The sequence below is a fragment of the Clytia hemisphaerica genome, unplaced genomic scaffold (genome assembly GCF_902728285.1).
Source record: "Clytia hemisphaerica strain Z4C2 unplaced genomic scaffold, Clytia hemisphaerica genome assembly, whole genome shotgun sequence".
In the NCBI taxonomy this organism is placed as follows: Eukaryota; Metazoa; Cnidaria; class Hydrozoa; order Leptothecata; family Clytiidae; genus Clytia; species Clytia hemisphaerica.
The window spans coordinates 66054-80689 of NW_027103978.1; the positions used below are offsets into that span (position 1 = coordinate 66054).

General features: G+C 35.0%; 2 protein-coding genes across 2 annotated transcripts in view; one reads left to right on the forward strand and one right to left on the reverse strand.

Annotated features, from left to right (window-relative positions):
- LOC136810846 (BUB3-interacting and GLEBS motif-containing protein ZNF207-like) overlaps positions 1-4426 on the reverse strand; it is a 25446-nt gene extending 21020 nt beyond the window's left edge. The window contains exon 1 of the mRNA XM_067067431.1: positions 4260-4426. Within this exon, the coding sequence (XP_066923532.1) occupies positions 4260-4300 (41 nt within the window). The 5' untranslated portion in view covers positions 4301-4426. The remainder of the gene's footprint in view (positions 1-4259) is intronic.
- A 127-nt stretch (positions 4427-4553) lies between these two features.
- LOC136810848 (ubiquitin-conjugating enzyme E2 S-like) lies at positions 4554-11340 on the forward strand. The gene is made up of 5 exons (XM_067067433.1): positions 4554-4724; positions 6972-7119; positions 8775-8852; positions 9025-9137; positions 9851-11340. The coding sequence occupies exons 1-5, from the start codon at positions 4716-4718 to the stop codon at positions 10166-10168; spliced, it is 666 nt and encodes a 221-aa protein (XP_066923534.1). The 5' UTR covers positions 4554-4715; the 3' UTR covers positions 10169-11340.
- The last annotated feature ends 3296 nt before the right edge of the window (positions 11341-14636 follow it).

Below are 14636 nucleotides of genomic sequence, written 5' to 3' on the forward strand. Positions count from 1 at the left end.
AGTAAAGTCTGGTTTACAACGGCCGAATTCCATCACAACTTTTAAACGGCCTTTGTTTTTAAAACTCCCAAGGCAAGAATGTTATACTCTGAAACCACCCCTAAATTGCTCAGGGAAAGGATTTTGGATAGCGTGCTAAAGGAAAAAGCAAAGAAGTGAGCGCTACTACGATAAGCGGTCTTTGATTTTTTCCTTGGAATTTTTTTAGCGGAATTTCATTTTGGTCATCAATGCCACAGCTACCGTGAATGGTCCTAAATCCGACAGCCTTGCCTAAATCAGACCCCCAAATAACTGCTATGAAAAAAAATTCTATGTTTACAAACATTCCCTCTTGTTGAACAATAAACTATTGCAAGGACTCTGGAAACAAAACTTTGGACCATTCCAGAAAATTTTTGTTACCCCCACGTCGGATGACGTGCATTTTTTAATTTTTTCTAGCCTCGGAAATAATTTTTCTATTCCAGTGGTGGTTGGAAATTCCGATGAAAATCCATGTACTTTTGCAAAATGCATCGGAAATTCCACATTTTTTTGACTTTTTTAATTCAATTGCCTTGAAATGGAAATTTTCTTCTCTTGCCTTGGAAATTTCGAATTTTGGTGAAAACTTTTGCCCTCAGAAATCCCGTGTCGTCCACCCCCTGTTACAGACAAATTCTGGAATGGTCCTTTTCCCATACGCGTCGCGTGGCGACTTTGAATATATGGACGTCGCCCTTTAGCTTTGCAGCGTCGTGGTGGTCAGAAAGCAATAAAAGATATGCCACCCAGTCTAAACTTTAAAAACTCCTATATCAGGATTAGAAACTAGGCTAGTCTTACCTCTTTTATCTTTTCCTTTACAACAATACAATGCTGACAAATTGACACAACACATGTGTACATGCACATTGACAAGTAATCCCTGAGAGAAGTTTTTATAGAAATCCTCAACAAAAACGAAAGTGGTCTCTTCTACTGATTGCTTCTCAGCGCTCCTTTGCAGCTGTTTATCAAATTTCCACCAATGAGGTTGTCACATTTCAAACGGCCCTTCTTTTTGGCACCCGTGGCCTTTCAGTGCCTTGCACGACGGGCGGCTGTAAAATCCCACCCTTCATATATTTCTTTCAATCCGTGATCCGTGGCTTAGGTTTTTTCTCATGTTCAATTTACTGAAGAAAGCGGGAATTTGATGCAAGATTATTAGATTGTCAACAAAGTGCCGTAAAAAAATATTTAATAAAAGAAGAACTTTTAAAATCTTAAATATTTTCATTTTGAAGAATAGACGTGCAAAAAAGTGAAACATAGAAAAGTTTCATTTTTCATTGGCCAATCAATCACAAATATCTTTGTTTCGCGTCGCCCGACCGGCTCCTGAAAATTGAGTAAAATTGAGTCGGAGAGTCGGTAAATTTGTCGGACTTTTTGTTTTGATGACGTTTCCTTTGCTCAAAAATTTTATTATTGCTGATTTTTGTGAGCGATTTCTAGCGCATTCGCAGCATTTTAACTTTGTTTATCATTACACGTGCCATTATACGTGTCAAAGGTCACAGTGTTTAAACTTCATAATCTGGAACCACGCAAAACATACACACGATTGGGCCTCCCGCCGCCTCATTTAACGCCCTTTTACCTTTTACCGCCTCACAGACAGTTAGTCACACTAGGAAATCAAGCTTTTAGAAAAAACAACATCAGTCATCTACAGGATGTATTTGCAACAACAAGGATGAGAGTTAAATGAATCAAGTTCAAGATCCCAAGACAAAATGACAGATTGCGAACGTGCAGCAGCCAAATATCAACCAACCAAACTTTGTCATTCAATTCCCGAGAGAGCGCTTCGATTTCTAAGGCCTTGTTTATACGCTAAAGTAAAAATAATTCTGCACATGTAAATGGGTCATTGTTTGAGGTCCGGCAAAATTTCCGGGAAATAGCCTATCCAGCAGGGCGCGGATCTAGGTGGGTTCCGCCTCTCCCGTAGATCTTTTTCTTGGGAAGTTGATCTTCAAATTAGTTTTCAAGGTTGGCTTGGCTCAAATATTTTCATCTATGGCTCAAATTTTAGGCAATTTCTCGGTTTGTGTAAAACGCAGGTCACATGTCACAGGTCAACAAAGTGCAGACCGGAAAAAAAAATAAGATCACAACATATACATAACATAACATCAATACATAGCGCATTAAATTACAAAAAAGTAATACATGCTATTTAGATATTATAAAATGACTGGATATAAAACGGCACCAATCAGAAGCTTGTGAGGATTCCATTTTTTTGCTTGAGAGTCAAGTAAACCATATAGAGCTTTCGCAGCATTAATCTTTGATACGCATTTTGGCAGGGCGCTAGCAGCCTAGACTAATGTTAATTTTTCTTTCAGAAAAAAGACTATAAATTGTTTACCTTTATTCCTGCAGCTTCCCAACATCCAAGCTCTCGAACATCACAAGCCGAATGAAATTACTTTCGATTTCCCGTAGAAATTATGCGATGAAAAATCCGGGGGTCGAAGAATGAAGATTTTTATTTCCGAACAAGTTATCTTTGCTTATAACGAAATATTACTTTTCAATATATTTGCTGAATATAATGTTTGATTACAAAAATACTTTACACTGTATTTAAAGTTTGAAAAATTCGATTCTACTATTCTACTAAGCTCTTTGTTTTCATGTCAAACCCCCGTCTCAAAAGAAGTCCCAGAATCCCGAGATTTTTGCAGTCGGGCGTTCAAAACAAAGGCGTTTTTATTTTTCCGCCCACTTACGAATTTTTCTTTATAATAGGCATTTAAAATATCAAATTTAAAAATAGTAGTATAAAACCTTATTTTTTACCGTATAGTATTTCTTCTAAAACAAAAAAACAAAATACACTAGAAAAATAAAGAATTTACGAGTGTTATCAAGCCACCCAAAATGAACTTTCATTCGTCCGCGTCATCGAATTGTTGTATACGTCACGATCTATTGTCAACCATTGTCCAATCCCGTAAGCGATTGAAGTGCCGTCAGTAATAATCTGAGAAGAGAACAATAACATTATGACATCACACAAATAAATTACGCTGGGAAAGTCCGCGAGGACAACATGCGGTCTTAACATTTTTGTAATTTGACCAATATTGAACTTATTGAACTGCAAAATTTACCAATATCTCAAGTTTGATCTCATTTTATCTTGAGTCTCTTCCATTTGTTTGTGTGTCTATTCTGGTTTCTTTTAAGTGCATTTTTCAGTATTTTCAGTGAAAACCAGGTTTTCTGCATAATTTATGATAATTTATTTTGTATTTTCTAGTTTATATCAATTTTAGTTTGATAGCCAACTTGGTTCATCATATTTACATTTCCTAGCTATTTTTCATAATTTTAGTATTTATGGCCAACTAGTGTGACTAACTGACAGACCAATTTTAAGAAAACCCGAAAATTTTTACTACCGACCGACCGACCGACTCACTTTTTAGATCCAATTTGGATGCGCGAAATGAAGATATTTGTGATTGCCGCGCGCCTTGCATTAATTGAAATGGGGGATTTGGAAAATTTTCTATGTTTAGTTTTTTGCACAAACCCCTGTAACTATGGGCAAGCACCCCATTGCTAAGATGTTGGCTTGAAATCATCGAAAATGAAACCACTCAAAACAAAAGTAAAATCGGCCAGTATTTGAAATCCCGTAATCTTGATATACGAGTAGAGGACCCTGCCGACGCACCGGACAGTCCGGTGTATTTGTCTGGTGGCAAAAAGTATCCTTTCACTTCACCGGACGCAATAAGTCCGGTGTCAGTCCGGTGTTGCATACAGGGAATTTTGGACACCGGACATTTATGAAACAAAAACTTAAGAAACACCGGACGCACCGGACTGGTCATGTCCGGTGTTTTGATTGTCCGGTGGAAAAAAAGTAGCCTTCTCCGACACCGGACATCCGACTTTCTTAAGTCCGGTGTAGAGATTGTCCGGTGGTAAAAAAATTCTCATTTTACACCGGACTTTCGCGTGTCCGGTGTTCGTTAAGTCCGGTGCGTCGGCAGGGTCCTACGAGTAGTTTAAGTCTATATACTGCCACCATCACAATATATGACCAGACTGATTAAAATTTCCTCCCTTGCCCTTCAGCCAGCACTGAAATTAGACTAGATTTTGAACTTAAAAAATGGTGTTTATTGTAATGAAAATTCTTCTCCTCTCCTGCCTTGTTGGACATTTAAAAATAATCTAAATCGCTTATATATAAATGAAAAGGATACCAGCACCATGGCTTCAATTGCTTCTTCTTTTTTCTCCCCATATCTAAAGTTGTTCAGGGTTCTTCAACTCTTTCTCTGCTTTCTTTTTTGGTCTCTAAAGCTTTGATTTTGGATTTCGTGTATTGTTCCGCTACGACTTTCGATTTCGCTAACTCCGCTAGAAACACACAGGGTTATACAAAAAAATACGGTTGCCGAAAAATCGATATAGGAAAACGAAAGTAAATCTTATTGGCTTAGTAGGCTAGTTCCAAGCTCTTTTTGAAAAATTCGAAATGCGCAGCTTTTTTCTTTCCCACTCTTCGACAAAAACTTTTGTAAACAACAAAAACAGCTGATTTCTATCGACAGAGAAAAGTCCGAGAAAAGCTCTTTTCTTTTGGATTGATTTGTCACTAACTTTGACTGCTTTTGTTGAATTTCTCCAAGTTTGGCAATATAAAACCACTACACAGGATGTCATCTGTAAGTATACGATAATTTTTAAAGCGTTTTTTTCTTATTTTGACAACACTGCACTGACTGCAGTTGAAAAAAAAGAGAATTAAAAACTTTTTACACACATCACATTGCATTGGTAACTAAGGGGTCATCAGGCAATCTAAGGGTACTAGTTCTAGATCGCAGCTGAGTTCTGATTGCTAGTATTCTTATGTAGATATCCAATACGACCTTTCCCTAATGGCAACCCCCTTTTGACAGAGGTATAAAGGTGGGTCAACCAAAATTGGGTAAACTGGATTTTGGTGCCCTCCTTAGTAAAGTATTTTTGTATGTTACCAAGTAACAAACCAAGAAATTTCGGTAAAGTGTGAAGACTGTTCGGTTGATCTTTTAAAAAGTTTAATAGTGATTTGATTATAGTTTGATTAGTTTGGTTGTAGTTAGACATTCATTCAATAAGCGTCTCGCTTTTTTCTTGGCCATTTTTGCAATATCTTTGCTAGTATAACTGAGAAAAATAGCAGAATGATTCCGGAAAAGCACCAAGATACTGTGATATCAGGTAACTTGCATCAATCAGTGAAGGCAAACATGCATAGCCCTCAAATGAATGACCTGTCGGGTCATTAAAATACAAAGTTAAATCAAAACAAAAATGGTCCTTTACTGTTCTATTTGGTTTGGTAATCGAACACCTGTCGATTGATTAAGTTTAATTGAGTTCGATAATTTGATTATGAAAATTGGTTCGATAGGGTTCAACTGATTTCCCTCATTTTTGCCCCTGCAATAGGTTCCGTAATTTGGTCTAATATCGACATCCTTCATCTAATTCCGACACCCTTTTTATCAGTCAAGATTGATAGAAAGGTCAAATCTATTTTTCTTTGCTTAGTGGTTAGAGAGGAATAATCCTTTTTCAATCAGTGATTCAAACTTTCATAAAGAAGGGTGTTGGAATTGGACGAGGGATGTTGATATTAGACCAACTTATGGTTAAGGAAAGTGGGTTTTGAGCTTCTAACTTTTAATAGCAATCATTTTTGGCAAGAAATTTCCAGAGTGGTGTAATATCATGAATAGAAAAAGAACTTATTAAAGATTTGAGGGGATTTTGATGAACAGAACTTACGAAAAGCTCAAAAAACCTAACTTTACTTACATAAGGAAATGCAGAAGCGGGTTTGTTTACCTCCAGAAACCAAAAGGAGGAGAGCATCAAAATGATAGGTTATATAGAAAGCAAACAAAGTAAGTATAAGCTGTGCCTTTAATTTGCTGTAAAAAACTTCTGCAATGATAGAAATTTCTCCAATTTTCATTATTTTATCTTTTTATTTTTTCTTCAATGAAGCACTCAAAGTCGAATAGAATTAAGCACATAAGATATTCTTATAACCATGAAATGCTGTTCGCGCTTTCGCTATGGTGGAGTAAAAAACTTGCGCAGCAAAAAACTTGCCTTCTGTACGCTGATCATATTGGGCGTTTTGGCGTTACCACCCTGGAAGCAGGGGGTGTCCACAACTCTGTTCACCATTTTAAATGAGTTAACAATAGATCCAACATAGATCTGAAATTACTGGGTTACCGGGAACGTCAGGTAAACTATGTCAGACCAACATTAAATCGGAAAATTGAGAATTAAATAATTTTGATAGGTCTGGCATAATTATTCTGAGAATAAAAATACTTACCATTGTGTCTAAAATTGTAGGGGAGTTAAGAAACGTGTTTATTCTTCAGGAACTTATGAAAAGTGGGTTTTCAACTCCCCCTGTTGTTAGTAATCTTTGCTTGAAATGAAATTAGGGTAGTTAGTAAATTACCATGAATAGTAATAACATAACTAAATTTGAGAGGATTATGTACAATAGAAATTTTGAAAAGTTAAACAATTTTCCTAAGGAAATTCAGACCCGAGGGCCAAGGTTTTTGCAAAAAAGTTTTGTTGGCTCAAAAAACGCATCTTCATCTATAAGAATCACTATTAATATGCATACATCAATGTTCTTAAAATTACTGAATTTTTTGATGAGATATGTTTTTTTGCTCACAAAGTCTTGAATATGAAAGAATATTTCAAGAGCATGAAATTTTGGTTTCTAAACGTTTTTTTTATAAGAAACAGACGACTAATTTTAATATATCGTCACTATTTGTGTTCTGAATGATTGTTTATTGGTCACACGTAGATATCAATTATATATGTGTTAAATGCATAACCAGGTAGGTCCATAAAAGTATCACTTTTTATTCACCGTTTAGGTATCAAACTCAGAGAATCTATCGCCTCAAGTATTGAGAACAGTTGCTAAACAGCTGCATGTTCTACAAAGTGAACCACCAGAGGGAATCAAAATATTCATGAATGAAGGAGATTTGACTGATATACAAGCCTCAATTGAAGGACCATGTAAGATATACATAAAATTTGTTTTGTTCTAGCTTCCAATGTCTTGTTTTAGTGTTGATTCTTTAGAGTCAAACTTCTATTTATTTTGAGCTGGACAAATAATTCAAATCAAGAGTTTATTTTAATATCAATCAGAATGATATTTTACCTGTATAAAACAGTAATGACTTTGTTATGACCCCTTATTTTCTATTGTTAACCGGTTACCTTTTTTTTTCAAAGGGCTACACAGCTTTTTGCGCAATTCAATTGGTTCTTTTTGCATGACGACAGGCCTACACTAAACATAGTTGCCCGTCGTTAGAAGAATTCATAGGGTCCACCCCCCCCCCAGAAATTTGGGGGTACCTCAAAAAAAAAGTGAGGGGGGGGCTGTTGTTTTGTATGAGGTCATAGTGGCCAGCGACCCTTGAATTCCTTGAAACAACCTTGAAAATTGCCTTGAAACCCTTGAAAAATCAATTTTATTTCGGGGACCCTTGAGGTTTAAGATTTATACCCTTGAGACCCTTGAAATGTCAAATTTTGTGGCCATTTTCAGCCATTTTACTTTCAGAAATACAAAATTTTTCCCACTGCGTGGGATACAAACATCAGTGAATTAAATGAGAAAACATACTTTTGGAGCCCCTGATATTCAAGGGGATTTTCCAAGATCATTTTTAAGGGGTTTACCCTTCAACCATTATGTGTCACTGGAATTATATGAGATTGGCAGGTCTGGATGATAGAATGGGTAGTTGTAAAATTATCAATTATCAGCCAATCTAAAGCACTGAAAATCAAAGATTTTCTCCATCGGCCCCAACTATGGCCCTCCCTTTACCACGACTATAAAGAAAGTATTTGTTGAAGAATGTTATTGATGTTCTGTTCAAAATCGAGAGGATTAAAAAGACTGATTTGTCCGAAAGATTTTATGGTTTTTTTGATTTTGTTATGGAAACCGTCTTAGGGGTATTTTATGCATTTTAAGGGAGTTAAGAATTCAACCTTGAGAGTTGAAAATTCAATCTTTCCCCTATCGTCGACAGCTTTCATTGAAATCCTTTAAAACTAAAAGTTTGTGGTAAAAAACCCTTGAAACCCTGGAAAATTAGTCAAACATGACCCTTGAAACCCTTGAATTTGTTGAAAAAGAAGTGGAAGAAGAAGTTGAAATGGAAGTATTTTCCCAGGAATGACAAAAGAGCAGAAAATCCTTTGTATTTTTAACAATAAAAAGGGGGTAACTCAAAGTTGGGGGGGGGGCTACTTTAGAATTCCCTGGAGGACCCTATGAAACTCATTTTGACATCATTTTTTCGTTTTTTTTTGTGCTTTTTTTTTCTGATAAAGCGTGAAAGATCAATTGAAACTGAAGGAAACAATTAACAAATACAATAATGACCAGTTTTTTTCATGTTGTTCTGTGAAATATTGCCCTCGATCAACCCAACGACCTCGAAAACTTGGTCATTGCTTGACCTCTGGCAATATTTCTCAGCCCTCGCCAACCGGTCATTATTGTATTAGAGTAGAGAATTAGTCTTTCTATCAATGTTCTGCGTTTTTCCAGACACACCATATAAATTGACACTGATTGACAAACAGTCAACCAAATTCTTTTGCCATTTAAAATCTACTCATAACATAATAATGTGTTCCTTTTTTAGTGGGTACACCGTATGAAGGAGGATCTTTCAAGATGAAGCTGGTCCTTGGTAAAGATTATCCTCAATCTCCTCCAAGAGGTTTGTTTGATACATAATTGCTATCCATTTATAATGTATATTAAGATATCTTACTTTAAGTGCTTCCTAAGAAATGATTATTTATTTCTAACTTTCTATCAATATGGATTGTTGTTATAAAAGTTGTTGTTGTTTCAATTTATTAAATTATCACCAAAATATTCTTTTTTAGGCTATTTCCTTACAAAAATCTTTCATCCCAATGTATCAAAAAATGGTGAAATATGTGTCAATACTTTGAAAAAAGACTGGAAAGCTGATCTAGGACTTAAACATATTCTCATTGTAAGTTAAGTAGACTCTTAAAATATACACACTCTTCTAGAGACATATAAGGTGAGACCAACTTAATTTGTTGTTCTACGGTCCCGACCGACCTTATTTTGCTAAAATCAAAAAAATAATAATATTGAATTTCCACTAAAATATATTTCACACACTACTGTAGTTATTTGTAATAATTAAATTTGAATAAAGCTGAAAATTAATTCAAGAAATTGAAAATTTAGAAAATCAAGCAAGCATTCCATACACTAAAATTTTATTATGATCTTCATCGAAGATAAAAAAGTGAACTTTTGATCCAGATAATTTTTGGAAAATATTTTCAGTACCTTATACCAACCCTGATAAATGAAAAATTTATTCTTATTTTAACGACCGACCGACCCATATTTTTCTAACGATCTGCCCGTAGAACAACAAATTAAATTGGTCTCGCCTAATATGAAGTTGTGTTCTGCTCTTGCAAAAGTTACGCAACATTTTTCATTTTTGCATCAGAAATGCAGACCATTCGTTTATATTCTTAACCAACACTTTTGTTGTATTAAGAACAACTGGCGAAACGTACCCTGTTTTGTTTTGACAATTTTAAAAACTGAAATGATTTTGTACCATTTTTTACACTGTCAATTTGGCTTTAAGTAAGGATTTATCTAAATTTGAGTATTTCTCACATTCTCACTTTTGAATATTTGATTATTATTCTCTTCTAGACTGTGAAATGTTTACTTATATACCCTAATCCAGAATCAGCACTCAATGAGGAAGCCGGAAAACTTTTATTAGAACAATATAGTGAATATTCAAAACAGGCCAAAATGATGACAGAAATATATGCACGTTCGTCAACGAAAACACAATCGAATGATAATGGTAGCTGTAGTAGTGATGGTAGTAGTTCTTCCAGTTCAAGTAAAAACAATTCTACATCTTCAACAACAAAAGTAAATAATACTGCAAGTAAAAAACGTGCAGCTGAGAAAGTGGATAAAAAAAAACAAGACAAGAAACGAGCATTGAAAAGATTGTGATGAAGAAATTTTATTCAATCCCATTTCCTTCACCTTTTCTGATGTCAGCGATCACTTCGGTTTTGATTGATTGATTGATTGATTGATTGATTGATTGATTGATTGATTGATTGATTGATTGATTGATTGATTGATTGATTGATTGATTGATTGATTGATTGATTGATTGATTGATTGATTGATTGATTGATTGATTGGGATGGTAATAAATTATAATTTGGTACTTGAAATTTCATCTGAGATACTAAAGTGATCTTGAAGGAATTGACATTTTTGGTGACATAATTGCGCCAGCTTTTAGACTTGATTACACGATTTTTTATAAGAACCAGTAAATTTTGGCTGCTTCCCTGCCGTAATTTTAATATCTGAGTCTGGAATTGTTTGTAATCTTAGCCAAAATTGAGCCTCACGTCTCGTGAAATACTTCTAAAAAGCGTGTATGCATATCTTCCAGTTTGTGTGTCGTGAAATTTCTTGTTTCAGTTTGTTTTACAATAATCTAAAAAAACTTATTTAGGAAGAAATTGGTATTAAATTATTTAAGAATAGTAGGTTTTATTAATTGTCATAATTGTGTAAATAACATCATATATGATATACCTTATGTTTTTTTTTCGTTTTACTTTCTGTTAAAATCAAAATGTGATAGCTGTGTTTTTTGATTTTTTTTGTGATACCAAAAGCTTGAACTTTTTCATCTGGTTTATTTCATCTCATTTAAAATATAAACAATTTCTAGTCTGTGTGTACTGTTAGACTGAGGTTTGACCGATCAAATCTAAGATTGTGCTTTTTATTATAATGAATTGCCATTGGTACTCTTTTTGATAACTTAGTATAAATTGTCTTCTGTAAACAGATTTTGATTATCGTATTATCGTTGTAAGTAGAATGCAGTACGTTGCACCTCTTAATTTTGTCTCTTGATGGCTTCATTCAAGCTCCGTGTACTCTCGGTTTTTAGACGTTTACTGTTGTTCATGCGTATTGATAATCGAACACGTCGAAAAACCTGGAATACACGGGACCGCATCGTCTCGAGTATTCAATTCTTCAACTTCAGTATTTTTTTAAGATGATAGTGTTTATGTGTTTGTACATATATGAATATATGAATAATGTTTTTAAGAGCAGAAGAATAAAACATAGGATATTAGTATGTATGTGAAGATATGTATCCAAAATTTCATCCACTTAACACCCGTTAATGCACGTAATGCAAAGTCCAAGTTGCGTCTCGAAAAAAATCTCTTGTTGTTCTTTCCGTACTAAAAATTAATTGTCTTTCTAAGTCCCTTCTCAATAGATCTTATCGTAGTTTTTTTATTTTTCTAAAAAAGCGATGCATTGTGGGTTGTTTCGGGAGTATTACAATAGAATTCTCTCGAGGAATTCCTAAGAGGTTTGGATTGTAATACCGAAGCAATCCCACAATGCATCGCTTTTTTAGAAAAATCAAAAATTCCGATAAGATCTATTAGAAAAGAAGATGAAGTTGTGCGTAAGGTCTACTCCGAGTTACCTTGAATATCACGTTTCGGACTGTTAACTCGTCTCAACGTTTTGATAAAGCACTCCCAAACCAAACGTTGATTAACTGATTAAAAATCAGTGTTCTTGTATTTTAAAGACAGCCAGTAGGAAAAATACTTCATTTTTTTTCTTCTTGGATTTTCGATTTTATAAAGATCTTCAATCTTTTAATAAAGCTTCCCCATAATCGGTGTATAGCATTTGAACGTAGCATAAAAAGGGTTCTGAGAAACTGTTGAAGAATAAAGTATCCGCGTAGTTTTGAGACGTTTAAAAATAGAAAATGATTCGATGCGAGGCTGTAGAGCAGATAATGCGTTCCATAAAGAGGTTAAAACTTTTTATTGAAAAAGTTTGGTTTTCGAAAAGAAGTGAAACACTAATAGGGCTGCACTCAAAATAAGTTTTTCTGAACTGTGAAAATGTATGGTTCCACCAAAAAGCAAAGTTGAATGAAGCAAACAAACCTTTGAAATCTTCCTTATTAGTAGAGGGAATTTTGTAAAATCGCTCGACTGTTTTGTTAGAAGCACTTGTTATACATTTTTGGAAAGCTAAGGGGTAGGGGAATCGAAATTACTATGTTTCCAATTTTTTTTCGGACACTTTGGTGTGATTTTCGGACAAATATGACAGTCTCAGGCAAAAATCATAGGGTTAAAAATTAATGAAAATTTTAGCTCGAGAAAACGGAGACCTGTTGTATATTTTTGGAGAGCTCTCAAAAAATTAGGATTAGAGATATATTGCAAGTATAGGTGATTTCAGTACCTAACTTGAGATATTGAGCATCAAAAAGCGCAAAAACTGGACAAAATAGCTGTTTCCGGCTGAAAAACACGGTTTTCAAGGGTTAATATCTCGAGTTAGGTACAGAAATCACCTATACTTGCAATATATCTCTAATCTTATTTTTTTGAGAGCTTTCCAAAAATATACAACAGGTCTCCGTTTTCTCGAGCTAAAATTTTCATTAATTTCTAACCCTATGATTTTTGCCTGGGACCGTCATATTTGTCCGAAAATCACACCAAAGTGTCCGAAAAAAAATTGGAAACATAGTAATTTCGATTCCCCTACCCCTTAGCTTTCCAAAAATGTATAACAAGTGCTTCTAATAAAACAGTCAAGCGATTCCAAAAAATCGAACAAAATTCCCCCTACTATATCATTTCGTTGCTGCACATCAGCATTTTTGTTTTCTTTTTTTGTTCTCTTCCTCTGCTTCAATCACAGAGGAAACCTTTTTTTCTGCTTTCCCATCGCCAAAATCTAAAGAAAATATAGCAAATTATGGTTAAGTAAGTAGTAAGTATATTCATCTAGTGGCTGTCGGCGGAGCCGGGAACGAGGGCGTCTATCCCCTTTTCTATTTGCGCTACTAGACCTGGTAGGTCGAGTGTTTAGGTGGAGCGCCACACCTACTCTCAGCTCCCAGTAACTTACCGTCTAGATCAGATTACCCAATCTTCGCTACTCATTTGATTAGTTGGAGATGACCGGGGATCGAACCCACAGCCCTTAGATTGTAAGGCAAATACTCCACCGACTGAGCCACCCAGCAACGGTAGAAGTTAAAAGGTATGGTTAAGGTTTGTGTTGCGGTCTATGTATGGTACGGTGCTATCTGAGGGTAATTAGAGGAACAAGGTAGTTAGATAAAAAAACTTTATTTAGATTTAAAGTTTTTTGATTAAGCCCCAAAAAATCTATTTCGTTTCGTTTTGTTTCATCCGTCGAGAATAATGAAGAAAAAAAAAAAAACAATGAAAGAAAAAGATTTAAAGGCTTACCAGCTTCTGAAACGTCTTGGGATTCCACGGGGCTATAGAAACATTCTTAAAAGATAACTGGAACTTTGTAGGACTAATTTTTTAGAATTATATTCAAATTTGAAAAGGTTGAACCTCCTTAACAGGGGGTAGAACGGTCTTTCTATAATAGCCGGTCGCCATTCACGATACACCAGCGAACCATCTTCCTCTCTTTGATCAAAGTTGTAGCTTTCTATATTCCTAAGCCTTTATTTCGGTATATTTGCAGTTGAGTTTTCTTCAAAAGGTTTTCTCAATATTTCGTGTTTACCTTAACGAAGCATTTTCTTCAACAGTTTAACGCCCTGCTTGACCATCAAACGTCTACGATGGACGTCGTTGAATGAATACGAACAGCACCAACGGAAGAGTGCTTACCAACTTGGCGTTGCAAGCAGTGACCACTCCTCGTGTCCAATTTATTTTTTAGTGGAGATTGAAATTGTCTTCAAATTTTTGTCGATGAGATGAAATTACGTGTTAAAAGGTCTAATCTTCTGTTTTCATTTTTCAAATAGTAATCGGTATCCTCGAACATTTGCATTGAAATTGCTATATCTTGGCTATTTAGATTTGTTTGTTTGTTTCTTTTTTTCTTCCGGTGTAAAAATCGATAAACAAGAAAACTTTGAAGATGGCTGGTGGAGGTGATGACGTCACAAGACTCCTATTTCAATGCCAAACGTTCGGAAAAAAAGTCGATCGCAAGATTTGTAAATGTCTTTTACAATCGAACAACAGAGAATACAAATGTTCTTGGAGAAAGAAACTAAACAGTAGTTTCAGATATAATGATCAAATGTACTTGAATAATTTTTCGTAATTTTTTCAAAGATGTATATCAACGAGAAAGGCGAAACACATTTCCTCGATACGAAAATCGAATGCATGGAATCGATCGATCACATATCGACAGATGGCGGATTGAACACACTCTACTACGTTTTTATTTAGGGTCATCGACGTTCAAACACATGAATTACGAAACACCCTTGTCGCGATTTGTGGTTAAATCTTTAAGCTAATGCTACCAAAATTATTGTATAACTTTCAAATTCAAAGTCTTTATGTCAGGTAAAAAAAAAAAATCCAAAAAATGTTGCGCGCTGGAAAAGTAT